At 36.1% G+C, this 19,131-nt stretch overlaps 1 protein-coding gene across 1 annotated transcript in view; it reads right to left on the bottom strand.

Moving 5' to 3' along the window:
- The window catches only part of pigk (phosphatidylinositol glycan anchor biosynthesis, class K), a 46,108-nt gene that overhangs the window by 12,031 nt on the left and 14,946 nt on the right, over window positions 1-19,131 (bottom strand). Inside the window, exon 10 of the mRNA XM_079876047.1 lies at window positions 5,830-5,905. Within this exon, the coding sequence (XP_079732173.1) occupies window positions 5,830-5,905 (76 nt within the window). The remainder of the gene's footprint in view (window positions 1-5,829; window positions 5,906-19,131) is intronic.

Genomic DNA, 19,131 nt, shown 5'->3' on the forward strand with positions numbered 1-19,131 from the left:
TTATTATTATTACCAATGCCGAAAAACGATTTTTGCTGTGTATTTTTTTCTATTTATAAAAGAATCCTAAAAAAGATTTATCTCAGTTTCCACAACAAAAATTAGCAGCAAAAACGGTTTTCAACATTGATAATAAGATCCATTACTAATAACTGAGCACCAATAATAAATAATAATCGAGCACCAAATAAGCATGTTTAAACCTAATAAGCATAACAGGAATTAATTAAAATTAAAACATGAATTCATATTAAAACAGTTCAATACTGTTAAATTGTGATCGTATTTCAAAATATTACTATTTCTTTATTAATAAAAAAACAACAAGGAATTAATATTATTAGGTGCAATCTATAAAGCCAATTCATGTGAAAGGAGGTATATTTATACTGAAAAGAATGACAATGACTTAACTGAACTATAGTGAACAAATCGTGCCTCGTTAAACTGGATTGTGGGTAATATTGATAAGGTAATATGATGCAGATGTTAAAGGATAGTTCACCTAAACATGAAAATTAGCCCATGATTTACACACCCTCAAGCCACCCTAGGTGTATATGACTTTCTTTTTTCAGACGAATACAATCGGAGTTATATAAAAAAAAAAAAAAAAAAAAAAAAAATATATATATATATATATATATATATATATATATATATATATATATATATATATATATATAATTATTATATAGCTCTTCAAAGCTTCATAATGGCAGTGAATGGAGGACGAGATTTTGAAGCCCAAAAAAGTACATTTATCCATCATAAAAGTAATCCATTCGGCTCCACGTGGTTAATAACATTTTTATGAAGGATGGGTGCACTTTTTTTGCCTTCAAAATCATATCCTCCATTCACTGCCATTAATAAAGCTTGGAAGAGTCAGGGCATTTTTTTTTATTTAACTCCGATTCTATTCGTCTGACAGAAAAAAAGTCAGATACACCTAGGATGACTTAAAGTGGAGTAAATCATGGGGTAATTTTCATTTTTAGGTGAACTATCCCTTTAATGCGTACAAAAGTGATGCAACTATTCAGTGAATTAGGCACATAGTATCAGAGCAATTTGAGGAAGAATTATTCATCCTTGGCTATCTTAAATAATTCTGTGCTGTTCTAAAAATGCTCTTTAATGTATCTGTCTTAAGACACTTTAGAACTTTGATCATTAAACATTTTGAATCTAAGAAGAGACATCTTAAACTAAAAAATATCTGCACATTTTAAACAGATGTTCACTTACAAATTACCTTCAAGTATCAGTCATAATCAAATTTTAACGGGTCCTTGGCTACATTGCAAATCAAACGTGTAGTTCTGAATGGAGGAAGAAATGTCATTTCCACGAGAGAGAGAGAGAGAGAGAGAGAGAGAGAGAGAGAGAGAGAGAGAGAGAGAGAGAGAGAGAGATTGTGTAACTTAAGTACTTGCTAAAAATACACTGTAATAGCAAAGTTACTTTTTTCAAACAAGTATAATTTCATTTATTTACAATTGAAAAATTTGTTATAGTGCGACAAAAATAAGTAACATTATGTTTAATTTAGAATGACTAAAATGACTATTTTAAGACTACAACAATAATGTGAATCCAATTGAAATGGCTCTTGAAAGTCTCTATACCACATGACACAATGTGACTACGTCTTTGGCTTGATAAGGAAAGATGTCCATTCAGGACTCTTATAACACTACACAACTCTCGTTTTTGAAATAGAGTGAGAACACCACCTTCATTATCTGTGAAGAGCGGCCACAGGAGAATCTGACCTGAAACTTTTTTGAGCATTACATTGATTCAGTTATTCTAATATTCACAAAACAGTCCCGCATCACACCACTGCTCATTTGCATTAAATTCTGCTATCATAGAATCTCTATGATATTCTGATGGCTTGGAACTCTCCTTCAATGTTAATCCATTTGTGGCATCATTCATGTTTGTAATACAAGTCCAGAAAGAAATGCACACCAAAGTTTAATTACAGGGTTAGGGTTACATCATGTCCAAACCAACTGCGACAATGTACATTTTCCGACCACAAGTTCTTCGTACATTTTTCGATGCGACAAAACCACTGCCAATCAAAACATATTTTACATCTTTTTGCTGGTTAGGACAAAAAAAGTATCTTATATTGCATTATGTTTGGTTAGGAAACTGTATTAGGGGTTTGATCATATTCTTAATCTAAATCAGAGTTTAAGAAATAATGAGGTTTTTGCCTTTGCCATTATCCCTAAATAACCATGTAGCAGAGGAGAATTTGCCCAAAGCTGGTTTGTATCTTACTATATTTGGATAACATACTGCACAGCACCCTATAAAAGACTCATTTTCTTCCTAGAAACCTAAGAATCTGTTGCTCTGTTTGAAAATGGTGGCGCACAATCACCATCCAACTGAAGCAAATCTGCCAGAAAGAATGGGCTAAAATCTAACAGTGTAAGACTGTGGGGGTACAAAAGTAAAACGAGAAAATGAAAGTGTTTGGCCATACAGGGAATGGCAAATAAAGAACTGATTAAAGAGTTATTTACTGATTTAAGTACTGAATTTAATTGAGATATTAAATTAATTTGAGATCATAGTGTTTGGTATTCAGACAGAATCATTTTAAATGATTGGGCATTTTGTCCAGAAGTAATATTTTAATAAAGAAATCAGTAAAGAGAGACTCTGCTTAAAGGGTTAGTTCACCCAAAAATTTTAATTCTGTCAGTAATTACTCACCCTCATGTTGTTCCAACCCCGTAAGACTTTCGTTCATCTTCGGAACACAAATTAAGATATTTTTGATGAAATCTGAGAGCTCTCTCACTCCTCCAAAGGCTTCTATGTTATTGAAACTTGCCTGCCCAGAAAAGTTAGTAAAGACAATGTTTAAAATAGTCCAAGTGACTACAGTGGCTCAACCTTAAGTTTATCAAGCGACGAGAATACTTTTTTTGCGTAAAAACAATACAAAAATGACGACTTTATTCAATGTGGGACTCTGAGTAAGTTCACGTAGTGAAGCAGCGCAGCGCTTCTGTGTTGTACGTCACACGCATCACACACATGACCAGCGTTGGCCAATAGTGAGCCTACATGTTGGCGTACAACCCGGAAGCTTTAATAGTTGAATAAATCATTATTTTTGCGCACAAAAAGTATTCTTGTCGCTTGATAAACTTATGGTTGAGCCACTGTAGTCACTTGGACTATTTTAAACATTGTCTTTACTAACTTTTCTGGGCAGGCAAGTTTCAATAACATAGAAGCCTTTGGAGGAGTGATCCAGCTCTCAGATGTCATAAAAAATATCTTAATTTGTGTTTCGAAGATGAACGAAAGTCTTACGGGGTTGGAACAACATGAGGGTGAGTAATTACTGACAGAATTTTCAGTTTTGGGCGAACTAACCCTTTAACATTCTCACTAATAAAAATTTATGGAGAGAAAGAAGAGATGGAGATAGAAAGATCAATGGTTCTGATGTAGTCAGCATGAGGCCAGTAATAGAGTCCAGCACGCAGTGGGAGGGAGCGTCCAATCATCCGAATACAGAATGAACGAATGCTATTAGGAGGACTCATCCCGCTACATATACACACACTGCCTCACACTGTCTTTTTATCCTGAATAGAACATTCACATATTTATGAATGTCATTGCAAAGCTCCGTTATGACAGTTCGATATCATCACTCTAAAGACAGTCATGACTCATGACAGGCCTGAATCTTTAGCAGTATGCTGCAGTCCTCCAGATGATTTCTTAAAGCCACTGGGGCTTGAATGGCAAAACATGCCCTTTTTTTCTCATACACAATTGAATATGAAAATCCACTTATCACATCCTGGAAAATTTCTGGTAGTATATATTAAAAAAAAATGTTACTGAAATATGCTCTAGATTTAAGCAGAAATTTAAGAGAAGTAATACAATAGTCAGTGTCCAGTCCACCTCAAAGATTTGGTTCATTTCTAGGTGGTTTGCAAGGATTTTTGCCGATATGTAAATGGTTGAAATTAATTCAGACCTCTCTAAGGCCAGAAACATTTTATGAAATTACAACGGATGCAGAGACGACAATAAAATGATTTATAGGGATAGTTCACCCAAAAATTAAAATTCTGTCATTACTCACCCTCATGTCGTTCCAAACCCGTAAGACTTTCATTCATCTTCAGAACACAAATTAAGATCTTTTTAATAAAATCTAAGCAATTTCTGTCCCTCCATTGACAGTCTACGCAACTACCACTTTGATGCATCAAAAAGTTTATAAAGAGATCGTAAGGTTCCAATAAGGTTCATTCTTGTGTTCGCAGCAATTTGAGCTTCAGCAAGAACCAATAAGGTTAATTCTCATTTGTTACGCAGGACTAGGGCTGTCACTTTATGTTCGAAAATCGATTGCACAATCAATCGGACCAACCAACACACGTTTCGAAAACGAAAATAGGGAATCGATTTTAACGATCTTTTCTCGAAGCGCATCCAGCTCGTCACGATACGCCCGCAGCGAACGCGCGTCACACAGCGACTGCAAGCTCTGACAAACACATAACAGCAAATTATACTTCTGCATAATGTGTCTCTTTTTACTGCAAAAATGTGAATTCTGCAGGTATTCAGACAGTCTCATGCATACAGATACAGATTCGGGCCACGGTCAACAATCGCCTACGTAGGTGAAATTTGTTTGACATTTCTAATCGTAAACACAGCTATGTTGAAGACTGCAGTAATGTTTTTCATTGATGTTATGGCAGTCCACTCTGCTTATTGTTTTTCGAGTATGTCGCACTCCTGTTTGTCATTGTGCACGAAACTTCACGCCAATAAATCATCAGAAATATTGCTGACTTTTACGTTCTTTACGTCCATCCTAATGCCTGTTAGTTGTCCGTGGATTTGCCTATATTTGGCATTTTACAATCGATTCAATGAACACTTATGTCTCAAAAATCGAACAGGATTTTTTCCACAAAAGTGACAGCCCTATGCAGGACGTTTGAGCTTCCGCAAGAACCAATGAGGTTTGTTCTTGTGCGTCAATCAGGTTTGGTTGAGCTTCTGTTTAGGTTCGCTGATCAATTGTGAATAAAAGCCTAAATTTAATCTGTTCATCATATAAAGTATCATGTCTCTTCAGAAAATGTGCACTAAACCGCTCAATTCATATGGATTAGTTTTACAATCTCTTTATGGTAGTTGCGTAGTTGTCTATAGAGGAACAGAATCTATCAGATTTCATTAAAAAAGATAATCATTTATGTTCCCAAGATGAACGAAAGTCTTACGGCTTTGGAACAATATGAGGGTGCGTAAATGATGATAGAATTTTCATTTTTGGGTAAACAATCCCTCTATTAAATATTCAGATGTAAATTATATGCAAATAACCCTCGAAAGTAAACTATATTAGGGTATACTGCTAAATGACTGGAACAGCATAGCAAATATCATTTTTGCATTCGCATTTGCTACAACAGCAAAAAAAAAAAAAAAAAAAAAGAACAATGGATTGTGAAAGCAGATGTCAAAATTACAGTCACTCCCTTAGCAGCTCTACTTAAAACCACACTGCAGCTGTGTTAACTAATTTCCTGTAATTTCATGCCAGAGTAATATAACACAAATAAATGTACATTCATTAAAACAAAAAATAAACAAAGAAGCCTTTTTTTCAAAGAAGACAGATTTATGAAGTTGAAAAAGAAATACGTATCTTATGAATAATCAATTGTACGTTTAAACGATCACAATCATGGACCATATCAACCATTTCCTCATTTACATATTCCAACAACATTTAACAATTAGACTTACCTGATGAATAATTTCAGCCACTGGAAGTTGGTCCACATAAGTCAACGATTCGATCTGTAGATCGCCACTTCCAGACCTGAAGAAAAAAAACAAGAAGAGGCAACTGTCTTAACAGGAGACAAAACAAGTCCTTTTTAAATGTAATGCTTTCCAACTTTGCCTGCGGCAAAACAACAAAACCGTATTTTCAGACTAAACAAATCATTTGTTTTGTCTTCCGTAAAATTGAAGCGCCCTCTAATCTAACCACATTACTATGCAGTGGGCTGAAGAAGCCAAAGCCTCATCAACGTACAGCCACCCCCTTCCGAAATTGCCCGCAGTCTGTTCGTTTGAGTGGTGGGATGATGTTTTGGCCTTCATGTGGGCCAGCAAAGCTCAGAGGCAGGACCAGACGAAAGAGACTGCTTCAGCCCGGCTGTCTCCGGCTTCATACATGAGTGGCTGCTGAAATTGAATTCAGAATGCAGCTCTCAATTCCACACAACAACTGACTGAGACAGAGTATGATCTGGAGTGGAAGGTACCACAACAAAAACAACTTTCCTTTATAATGAATAAAGGGAAGATAAGAGTAAGCGATACAAAACCCTCATGAAATCCCACTGGACTAGATTTTTGAAAAAAGTTTCTGCATCCAGAGTTAGTTGAAGCAACACTATTATATGGTTAGCAGGACAAATAAAACAAATCGAGCTTTTCAAATATTCATCGGGTGACGAGGGGGTGGTGACTGACAGGTAATTTTAGAGATGTCATTGCTATTCACTGAACAAACACCAAACAAACTGAAAGGTGTTTGTATGAAGAATGAGGCGTTGGAGAGTGGAGGCAATTGGTAATCTATAGTTGGGCACAGCATTTCAGCCGACAAATCACTCCTGTATTTCAATGAGCGGCCTGGACAGCAAATTCATGGCCCATCGGGATGAGGCTTTTTCTATTAGGTGACAAAATGGCCTGTCATTCTAGCCATGTGTATGGTATAGGCACATTGAACCACTTTTGGTCTCGGTTTAAATGGCTAGACTTGAATTACTGCAAAACGGAAAAGCAACAAGAACGGCAAGATTATTTACTGTGAGCCTGCCAGCTACAACATCTGCACACCAGCAATGAAACCGCAATAAAAACACTGCAGTAGCAATGTAACAAATCGCTTCATTCTAACAAGTAATAAAATACACACATTTTTTTTCATTTACGTTTTCAAAACTTCATAATTCCAACAATGAGGTTGCTAATATGTTCTGGATTAGTTTTAACGTGTTTCTAAGAGGTTGCTAGGGTGTTCTGAAGTAATTGTTTCGTGGTCTGAAGAGAGTCAAAATAGCCCACCCTCTTTATGACATTCTGATCCCAAGATCTCAGAACAATCCTTCAAATCCTTGTTAAGAATCTCCCCAACAAGCTGCACAATTTGAGGTGTAATTCATGCATGTAGTCAAAATGGTCTGGGACACGTTACTAGGAGTGTAACTGTACACAAAAATGACAGTTCTGAAGTCAGTTTTGAAGTCACGGTGTGGTATGTTTTTGGTCCAGCAAAACACTTTTTTTTATTAAACAGTGGTTTACTGAACAAACTATGTCTGTATTTAAATAAAAAAAATCTGTCAATGTTGTTGCAACTGGACCTAACATACCGCACAGTTTATGGTGCTGTAATTGAGGGAAGAGATCTGAAGTGCTTATACCTTTGGATGCAAAATAATGTATGTTAGAAAAATATTTTTGGATAAGGTTAGAATCGAGAATTGCAGTGCTCCTATTCTAATCCGCTTTGTTTTGAGCATGCGTCGCCGGCACTTGTTCATTGAAGTCTGCGAAATTAAACATGTAGGCTACACGCTTGCTGTCAGGATAATAAATGGAAATACTTGCGTGAATTTGTAACATTTACATGCAAGTATACAACTGTACTATGTAAGTTGTGCACTGAGGAAAACACATCTCTAACACATTAAAACACAAACATCTGACAGTAGGGCAAGCCATGTTTATGATTTAGTTTAAAGAGCTTAACATAAAGCGCATCTCATGTTTATGACGAATTGGATCGCCCACTTATCTGGCAAAAGATCACTCTGTCATTTGTTACTTTTCAGAAGAGTTTGCAACATCAAAGAATATCAATATAAACGTTATCATCCCAAACAAGGGGGGAAACTCTGAGTTTGAAATTACATTCCACACAAAGTTCCGCACATGCAGTGGTTAAAACAACACTGTATTCAACCGTGCACTTTTACACCACTAGAAGGTATGCATCAAAACCTAATACTTGACAGATTATCTGTGGGGTTGCTACTAGGGCTGAAAATAGTTGAAAAATGTTCTGAATTTTATTCAATTCTCATTTTGCTGAAAGATACAGCGCAACTTACCGAAATGTATCATGTCTCATGTAATCGCTCAACCAGTGTTTCAACTAACAATTCAAAACAATATTTATGTTTCAAAACATAAAGATGTCAATAAAACAGCTTGTAAATGTTGCGTAACATTGCATTTACCTAAGAAAAGCCATTCAATGACCAAGTATTTTTCCCGTAGCGTACTTGTAATGTACCTGATATACATCCAAACGAATCAATGTCAAATCAAATTGATTCGTTATCGGAACTGCAAGCTTGCGAATACCCAGCCCTAGTTGCTACTCAACTGCAATATCCAACACTATCCAACTATATTTCTTCCATTGGCTGTTGCTACATCACACCGCATTTGCATAAAGGCCCAAAAACACTAAACAGACATCAAAGAACTAGCAGCGATGAAAGACAGCTGTGGTGTCGAACGTACGTTCTGCGTCTATGTGAGAGGAAATAACTCTCCAGGCCAGGAGGTGGCAGTAGTCTGTATTCATCATTCAAAAACAGAAAACCAGAAGAGATAGGGTTTCTGAAATCACCCCCATACCCTTAAATAGGGCACTATTTGAGGGGACAGCCATTTGCAGTGGTGTCCGAAAGGATAGTGGACGTTATGGAGTGCACTCATTCAATCCCACAATGCACCATAGTAACGACTGTACAACTGATGTATGGTCAACAGCTAGAGAATACCCATAATGCTCCGTGAGAGTCGCGCGTCGAATGAATTCCCATGTCTTACCAAAAGACAGTGCCCGCAGCTGAATCATCCATCCATCCATTTTCCAAACCGCTGGTTCAATGTGGCTACAGCGTAATATCATACAGATATACATTGCCTTTAAATGAATAATTAGATTGTTTAATTACGGTTTATGTATGCTAGTTTCCTTGACAGTTCAATATAAATCTTTTCATTACTACTGGAGCTGCCAGTTAGCTACGTTTTAAATGATTATTAAACAGCACAAACCATGCAAACGCTGCAGCGCTTCAGCGCACTTAGTGTCCGAATTCACTCACTCGTTTTAATTAACTCTCTCAGTGGACTAAATTAGTTGAGTAATGTAGGGCTTAGTGAATGAAGATACAGGGGGCGATTTCGAACACAGCATAGGACTGCGAATATTCAATGAGAAGAGGCATAGCCAAAATGGCATATTCTCTTAAGCGGGTCCTTATTTTGAATAAGCATTTACTTCACGACCACTAAAAAAGTATGTTCTATAGAGTATGAATGTATATAGTAGGAAAAAAATATGGACATACATTTGCCATGTTGCCTTTATCACATGACCACCAGCATCAGTTGCATAGTATCATTCATAAATCCTCTCCCGTGGCCTCATGGGATAGTAAAGTGTCCATCGTATGCACACTACAAAATCTTGTCAGTAGAAGTAGATCATCCGGCTACTTTTTGACAACCCTTTTATGAGCACTGTGAATTCAGATACTGTTTTTCTCCTACTATATAGCAGGGAAGTATGCTATTTCGGATACAGCCTTACTGTTAGCCCTCTTGATTTGTTTTGCTTGTTTTCGTCACTTCCTTCTGTTTTTGAATGATCTGACCCACCAACAGGCTACGCCACCAATTAAACATATTCAAAGTCTTCTTGAAAGTCTTCTTGAAATCAAAATTGACATGATTTTACTTAGCGCAGATTAGTAGTCTTGTAGTGAATAAATAATCTGTGCAAATGAAACCACAAAAAAAAAACTTTTTTGTTTTCAAAATTTCAAGTCAAAATCAGAAATTGTGTTTCTCCTCTGGAATTGTGTTCCTAATTTGATGACATCTGTTTGATGGCTTGGAAATCAAGCCCTGCCATCTATTATTTATAATTGAATATTCTGTTTCACTTAAGGTCCCATATTGTGCACCTTTCTGAAGTTTTATTTTAGGTTTTGATGTCCTTAAGAAAATATATTTGCAGTATAAGTACCAAAAACCATCTCAATATCTTTTTACAGCTCCTTTCTCAGGAGCTCTGCCAAGAACAGGTCGTTTTTGGCCTGTCTAAGTAATATTCATGAGCCACTCTTCTGATTGGCCTGTTGTTTTCTGAGTGACGCACGGCCAGGCCAACCATAAGTGACTAGGGTCATGTAGCCTGCTTTGGCTTAGTGATGGTCACAAGTAAGATAAATAAAACGCCTGTTATGATGGTGATAAATTATTTGTTATTAAAGCATAAACATTCACAAACCACTGTTAATTTAACATAAAAGCAAGCATAGGCTACAACGTGCATGGTTTGGTATGACAGAATTATAGTCAATGAAGCTGTCTGCACAAGAAATCTTTCATAATGTGAACACTTCGTTTGTTCTAATCAGAGGATTTGCCAGAACAAAAACTCAGTTTTGAGCGGTGAGTGGATTCTATCTTAAATGCATCTCATTGGCCATTGCGTTCAAGAAATCAACACATATGTCTGTGATTGGCTACATTGCTCAACGCTCGTTCTGGCCTGTAAATCGTTTTTATTTAGTTTTAGTTATTCTTGTTGCTTTTGTGCAACATATGAATAAAAATGTGTTTGTTTTTAGATGTTTTATCCTTATATATTTCTATTTTGCGGGAGTCCCGCAAATCGTTTTATTCTCCTGCAACCCGCACACACACAAGTACCTTACCAAAAGGACCTTAACCAAAAGGTTGGGCAAAAGGAGTGAGGGACGGTGGGCAGTGCTCGGGGTGAGGAAATTTCATTTTTGACAATATGGGACACAGTTGGTCACAACTTTTGGTTCATGTAGACTTTAAAGTCCTTACTCATGCCGCCGGAAATCGCCAAATCTCACTAAAATTGAATGACCTCCTGTGGATTTGCAACTGTAAATTGATGCTAGTTTGAATGCACCTACAGATTTTTGTTGCAAACCCTAAGCAGTGATGCTTTCCTTGGAAATATGAGGCTAATCTGTCACAGCAATTTTGCAACGATTTTCACGATGACCTTTCAATTGAAAGAGTTTTGGTCAATGCATATGAAAAACCATCAGAAGGTGTCTAGAGAGGGGGCGAGTGTGTACGGAGAGCACACTTTCATTTCTTTTATGCCCACGCCGCACCACCTGATTTATTTTTCATTCCGTAACATCACCTGACATTTAATTACTTTGAGACTTGAGACCTGCGCTAGGCAGTCAACATCATCACCCTGGGCAAACCTGAATTACAATACAATCTCGTAAAGAGTGGGCACGTATCATAAAGACGAGTGGGGAGTCTATTAAACCAGCCTCCTCTGTAAAACTTAATTTACCTAATGGAAGCCCTCTAATACAGCAGCAAAGACTGCGGAGGAAAGGAGGCGGAAAACAGGATGGCTACAGAATGATTTAGCGTCGTCACGCATCTACTGTCACACTACAGAGAGAGGTCTCATGGAGGGGGAAAATCAGAGCCGTGTTGCTTTTAAACACTGGAGAACGTGATGTTCTACTACGTATGCTAAAAAGGGTTAGTTCACCCAAAAAGGAATACTCTGTCATCATTTACTCACCCTCGCGCCGTTCCAAATCTGCGTGACTTTTTCTGTTGTTTTTTTGAAGACCATCTTTGCTACATTTGAAATATAATTTGATGCTGGGGTTGACACTATTGTCTATGACGGTAAAATTATGCGCACCAGCTCGAAATTCAGTATGAACACATGGGAGTCTAGCCTAATGGTACACAGCTTATGAAGGACCATGTTTTAATTCAGTTTATATATATTAGGGGTGGGGGAAAAAAATCGATACAGCATAGTATCGCGATATTTTCTGTGGCAATACTGTATCGATACACGGGTGCCAAGTATCGACGTTTTATTATTTAAATTACACATGAGAATTTAACTTTGGTAGTAGAATGCTAAAAATGAATGTGGCGGTGCGCCACAGAATCAACACCGGCCGTCACATATTGTGTTTCGTTATAAAACATTTTTTTACGCAATTTAAAACACGCAGCGTATTCATTCAGCTGCATTTCCTTTCCCTGCTCTCCCTCCGTCTCTCTGTCACTCACGCGTCTCTCTCACAAGCAATTTTTTGTCTCGCCAAAGCCTTATTTGATCGGTGAGTGATGTACATGACTGCTGCGCTTGCGATAGGTGCATATTACTGATTACTTATTATTGAAGTCAACAGGGTGCATATTACTGAAAGAACGAGCAGAGAGAGAGAGCCGCGATCGCGCGCGCACCCTCGCCGCCTTCTGTCTTGCTCTCTCTCGCTCCCTCGCGCATATTAATCAAAATAAATTGAGAATTGACACGATGGTAAAAGATCGGAAGACCGAAGTTTCACGTGCAGCATTCGGGTATTTTTTTCTTGAATTACTGCTGGGTGTTGTGCAAAAAAAAAAAAATTTCCGTTGCCTTATCTTCTCTGAAAAGCGTTCCGCACATTCAGCTGACATGAAAAACACTTTCAATAAACAAAACAAAATCCAATGATGAAATGTTTTCTGTGTTGACAAATCTTGTGCGATGTCCTGACTGCCGGGATAATCACACGCGTTGTAGGCCTACAAGTCCGCTAATGACACGTCCGATTCGCGAACTAATGACTGCTTTGAACCGATTCAACCAAAACAATCTTTTAGTTTAGACTGTTTGGGTAAATGCAGTTGGGTTGTCGAGGTCAAAACTCTAAATAAGATGTGAATCAAATAAACTTACTATAAATAATGTTATGTCATTTTTTTACTCTTACACTGAATGTTTGGATTTTGTGAAGGTGTGAATCATTTTTGATTCATATTTAATATAATAAGTTCTGTGTAACAGATTATTAATGCAGATTATAAATTGAGATTATTAAAACTGATGTGACATGAACAAACAGATGTTGACAGTTTTCCTTTGCGGACATAATTTGAAGTTGGAAAAAGGTAATAAATTGCAATATATTGCAGAATATCGCAATATGTTTAAAATCGCAATAATATCGTATCGTGACCTAAGTATCGGGATAATATCGTATCGTGGTGCCTCTGGTGATTCCCACCCCTAATATATATATATATATTAGGGCTGTCAAACGATTAATCGCGATTAATCGCGATTAATCGCATCCAAAATAAAAGTTTGTGTTTACATAATATATGTGTGTGTACGGTGTATAATTATTTTCTATATATAAATACACACACATGCACATATATTTAAGAAATATTTGCATGTATATACTGTGTATATATATTTATATTATATATAATTTATATTATATATAAATATTTTATATATAAATAACACATTTTTCTTAAATATATATGCATGTGTGTGTATTTATATATAGAAAATAATTATACTCCATACACACACATATATTATGTAAACACAAACTTTTATTTTGGATGCAATTAATCGCGATTAATCGTTTGATAGCCCTTATATATATATATATATATATATATATATATATATATATATATATATATATATATATATACACTGCCGTTCAAATGTTTGGGATCGGTAAGATTTTTTATGTTTTTAAAAGTTGTCTCTTATGCTCACCAAGGCTGCATTTATTTGATTAAAAATACAAAAAAAAAAAAAAAAAAAAAAAGTAATATTGTGAAATACTACAATCTGTTTTCTGTTTTAATATATTTTAAAATGTAATTTATTCCTGTGATCAAAGCTGAATTTTCAGCATCATTACTCCAGTCTGCAGTGTCACATGATCCTTCAGAAATCATTCTAATATGCTGATTTGATGCTGAAGAAACATTCATTATTATTATCAATGTTATATTTTAAAATAATATTCAATTAGAAAACAGTTATTTACTTCCAAAAAGTAGAATCCGTGATTGCGAATGACAGTATCCACACCACCAGCGCGGTGATTGACACGGTGATTCTCAAAACATTGGATTCATCTGCACTGTGCCATGCCGAGGCACAACGCACGTAAAGTTGATAATTACGCGAATAACTGCAATTGCAGATTTCGAACAGAGATGGCGTCAAAGAGGAAAAACTGCGGACTGCAGCTTTAACATTACTGTTTTTATTTTGTATTTTTAATCAAATAAATGCAGCCTTGGTGAGCATAAGAGCATAATTTTCTTTTAAAAACATGAAAAATCGTACCGATCCCAAACTAACGGCAGTGTATGCGTGCGTTAAAAGTACCATTTCGGCAGCGAGAACAATGCTGAACCAAATAAAGATACATGTCTCAGTGGTATAGAACCAATCAGATTTGCTACAAAGAGAAGGTGGACCCGCCTTCCTCCTCACGTTTGCAAAACTCAATGAGTGAGAGAATCGTGTCAAAACTGTAAGCGCAGCTAAAAGAAAGACGGAACAGTACTGTACATATCGGGTTATTTTGGGAACTTTTTGCCCTACGTTTACAAGAAAAAAATTGCCAAAAGTGTAAACCCGGAAAAATGGAAGTCAGAATAATATTGATCATGTGATTCTTAATGCATCGTAAAGCGTTGCTTTACTGGTCAAATGGAATTCGTTACATAATTGAAGAATATTGTAACCTTAATACTGTTATTTTCCTGTTTATTACTATAAAGCTGCTTTGAAGCAATCTGTATTGTATAAAGTGCCATATCAAAAATGGCCTGGGGCTGTCAAATTACAAAAAAAAATTAAAAGATTTTGGTTCTCAAAACTGGAATGAATGATCTGTTCTAAATGATCTGGTTCGTCAAATAATGCGGTCATATGCTATATGTATGAATACCTAATAAAGTATCCAGTTAATTTTTATACATATTTCATGACCCACATATGATACTGTCAAGGCATTATTCTTGCCTTGAAAGTTCCCCCTTTGTATTCCACAGAATAAAGAAAGTCAAAGGTGGTACTCAGTATATTTGATACTTTAAAGAAGGTTAAGTGAAAGTTGTCCACCCCTGACGTCCCGCAAGCGCGCCGCTGCCACATGACAGACATGCATTTCTCCAGATGTGACACAACTAGTCCATACGGTCACAGGCCCAGATAGAGTGAGCAAGGTGACCAGGCATTAAAGAGTGGACTGATGTCCTTGTCAAGGCAGCCTGATGGTAGAGGAGAGCGGGAGACGCCAGCCATGCATGACAGCTGTAAGACAGCAAAGAGACACGGGACAGAGACCTTCCCTCAGGTGCATATGCTGCCGTTTCACCCACAGACGTGCCAGTATACGAGTCATGACAGGCCGTGGCAGTGGGACAAAAGAGAATACTCCCCTTTCCCAAAGCAACAGACAGAGTTGACTCTTGACTGTAGCGCAGGTTGACAGCTGGTTCAGTGGATATGCGGACGAACCGGTGACCTAACCTTTTTTTGCCATGCGAGAAATATCACTTATTAAGAACAAAATGAAAACTAATCATTATGAGTATTATTTTTTAACTGTCATGCCTTTCGCAACACATACATTTGCGATGCAGGTAAGTAGACGTCTAATCTTTTCTTCTATATTGAAACATACAGAGTCAAATGGATTAGCGGAACAGAAAAAAAATGACTTGGTTCATCAGATGTTGGTTGGATGGCAGCAGATCTGAATGAGGATTGTAAGAAAAGAGGCGGGGTTTAAGTGGACTACCTGATTGAAGAAGTCCTGCATATGTCACCAGAGAGAAGTTGTCTCACCAGAAAATCGAGTGATGTTTTAATTATTAATTAAATGGTCAAAAAGAAAACATGCATGGATGAACTATTCACATTTAAACATTTAGAAAATGAAACAGATGCTACACAACCTATCACAAGCATCTGCTATGTCTGCTTTCTTTTGATTGACAGGTCATTTTAGTCATGTGACATTAACAGTGGATACAGTCTAATGCAACTGGTTTAGCATGAGGAGAAATAAATCCTGTTTCCATAGTTTATGAATGAAGAGTAATTTCCACTAGATTGGGGTATTTTTGAAAGAAAAAGATGAATAAAAAAAGCCTTTTTTCTCCTGCCAACCAATATAAAAAAAGACGTTTAAAGAAGACTCCAGTGGATCTAAGCAATTCAGCTTGTGTCACGCCGATAGAATAACTTATCAAGTGTAAGCCTGCAGCAGATTTTAATTTTGTTTATTTTACAACAAGTAAATAAATAAGCAAGATAATTCAGTTTGATGGGACTAATTCCCCCCGCAGTAAAACAAGGCATGCATAGAGATAGAGATGGATAGATGGATAGATGGATGGATGATGGATGGATGGATGGATGGATGGATGGATGGATGGATGGATGGATGGATGGATGGATGGATAGATAGATAAAAGTAAAAGTATGCCAAATAAAAAAGTATTAATTCTTTAAGTATTAATAAAAGTATAATTAATTTTTTTTTAAAAACTGCCGTACTAAAGGCACTCGTTATTAAAGATTTTAAGAACTCTATAAAAACTCCATAGTAACCATCTTTGACAACTACATATCACCTAGTAACACCATAGCAACCACCAAAAATACCTTAGCAACCACCCTGAACACCCTAGCAACGTTTAGAAACGCTCTAGTAACCACCCAGAACACTGTAGCAACTGCCTAGCAACGCCCTAGCAACCACCCAGAACACCCTAGCAAACTGACCCCAAACTTATGACTCTAGTAGTGTGATCATCATACTGCTTACACATCTATGTAATACAGTTATCAATGTTGAATGTAAAACACCAGAGGAAGGAAAATTCACACGATACCAGGTGAAAATCATCAGCGTTCTGCTACATTTCAGTGTAACAAGGTGATTTATCTCATATATTATTTACTTATTATTCATCAATTATTTATTTATTCATCATATGATCATGTCATTCATTGAATTCTCAGTTTCTGTTTACTCTAGTCATAGTCATTTTATCCATAGGTCAGTCCAACCCGGGTTTCAAACAGTAATAATGTTGTTTTTACAGTAACCAAACATAATAATAGAGACATGGAAGACCTGAACGATTTAGCTATATTAGCTTTTATACACTAATTAGATATAAATTATCTTTGAAGATTAGAAAAAAATGTGTAATTATGTTTACATAATCTGTTTGTGACCTGATATAATGAACAATGAAATAATTATGCAAACAGGCTTTCTGGTTAAAAGCACAACAATGTGCTGTATATTCAGATTTAGGTCAGATTTAAAAGTGATTTTAATCATACGTGCTGCTGCTATTCCAATAGAGCTACAGATAAAGTTAACTCACTTTACTATGATGCTGTGGAATCTAATATATGTTTATCTAATCTCATCCACACACAGACTGCATTACAGATTAGTTTGACAGCAGAGAAAAAAATCTGTTTTTTTTTTCTTTTTGGATTAGTAAACCAAGAAATGCTACTGCCATCTTGTGGCCAACATGTTTCACAACACAATGCCTGCAAATGCTATTAACGTGCACATTTACTGCTCAGACACTTTTCCTGAAACTATTACCATACGATCAAAATCAAAACTACAAAGCTCAAAATTATACACTCTATTTAAAATATATTTTCCTCAATTTAATTCAGACTTTTTAGGTATATTTATAAACATCAAAGCAAGTCAAATTAAATAATTTCTGAAAAGTTTTATGAGCTATTATTTAAAGTTTTTGTGCTATTATTAGTATTATTATTATTTTCATAAGTATATGTTTGTGCTTTTTTGGGGGGGGGAGGGGCATAAGTTAAAAAAAAATCAGTACTAGAAAGAACTATAGGTTTGGACATGAATGAAAACACATAATTAAAAAAATTATATATATATATATATATATATATATATATATATATAAATAAATGTAAATATACATGAAAACTACAAAAATTAAAAAACAAAACAAAAATTCCCCAAATATTCAACCAACACCAGTAAGAGAAATATCTTTTGTAAGACGAATGTAAAAAGAGATTTTTTTCGAAAAAGAAGACGACGAAAAAAAAACCCACATTTATTCTGATTCAGCGATTTAGGTGCTCGTATACAATTTTCCTGCACATATTCATATTTTATATTCCCTCCAGCTCGCCTCGGAAAAGGTCAACTGCAGCAGCGCAGATCTCTTCTAAGACTGCTGTCCTCAAAGTTCTCCACCCTCTTGTACATTTCCTCTCATTCCAGCACTTTGTTTGGACCCATTTGTGGCAACTTTATTCACAGTGAGGTTCTGAATGCTGTCTGAATGATTATATGCTCGGGTTTAGGCTGAGAGGACATGATGGCAGAACCTGATTTCACCAAGTACTACATGTTCCTGGACCAACATTCCAATCAACCAATCAGATTTAAGGGACAAGTTTACAGTTTATGTCAAGTTTAGACTTACAATCAAGGTTATAGGTGCTTCTACATCAGTGTTATCCACCTATCATTTCCCTCTGATTTTAGGGATAAGTTATGGGTAGGGTTAGGTTTAGGATTACATTTTCGGACAGGAATGTTATGCAAAATAAGTTGACCCAGGAACGCGTCTAACTCAGCAAAATCAGGACGTGCGACATGATAATAGTGATTATTTTTGAATGCTATGCTTTTGCGTAAAATGCTAAAATTGAGTTTAGAGTTTTAAAAAGGTTTAACAGATTTGAAACGTGTGTGAAATGCAAGCACAGTGTTTATAGTTTGAGTAACGGCTCTTTATATAAGAAAATTACTATATTTAGCATTTTTGGCTGATAAAATGGACTTTAATGTTCAAACGATTGAGAAAAAATGACACTATTTATAAGCACTGTTCAAATCGTATATTAAACTACTACTGAAGTCTTATTGTTGGAAGTAAATTAAAAACCACAGCACAGTCATATTTATCATACTGGAAACCTTTGTGACCTGATTTGGCAGATTTCACAGTAACCATGGTGACCGCAGTATGCAAATTCATTATTGGTTCATTAGAAGAATCAATATCACTAACAAAGTTGTTAACAGCCACAATGTATCTAATGTTTCATTAAATGAGACCGTTTGCTCTGGA

Source organism: Squalius cephalus (assembly GCF_949319135.1).
Source record: "Squalius cephalus genome assembly, chromosome: 7".
Classification (NCBI taxonomy): domain Eukaryota; kingdom Metazoa; phylum Chordata; class Actinopteri; order Cypriniformes; family Leuciscidae; genus Squalius; species Squalius cephalus.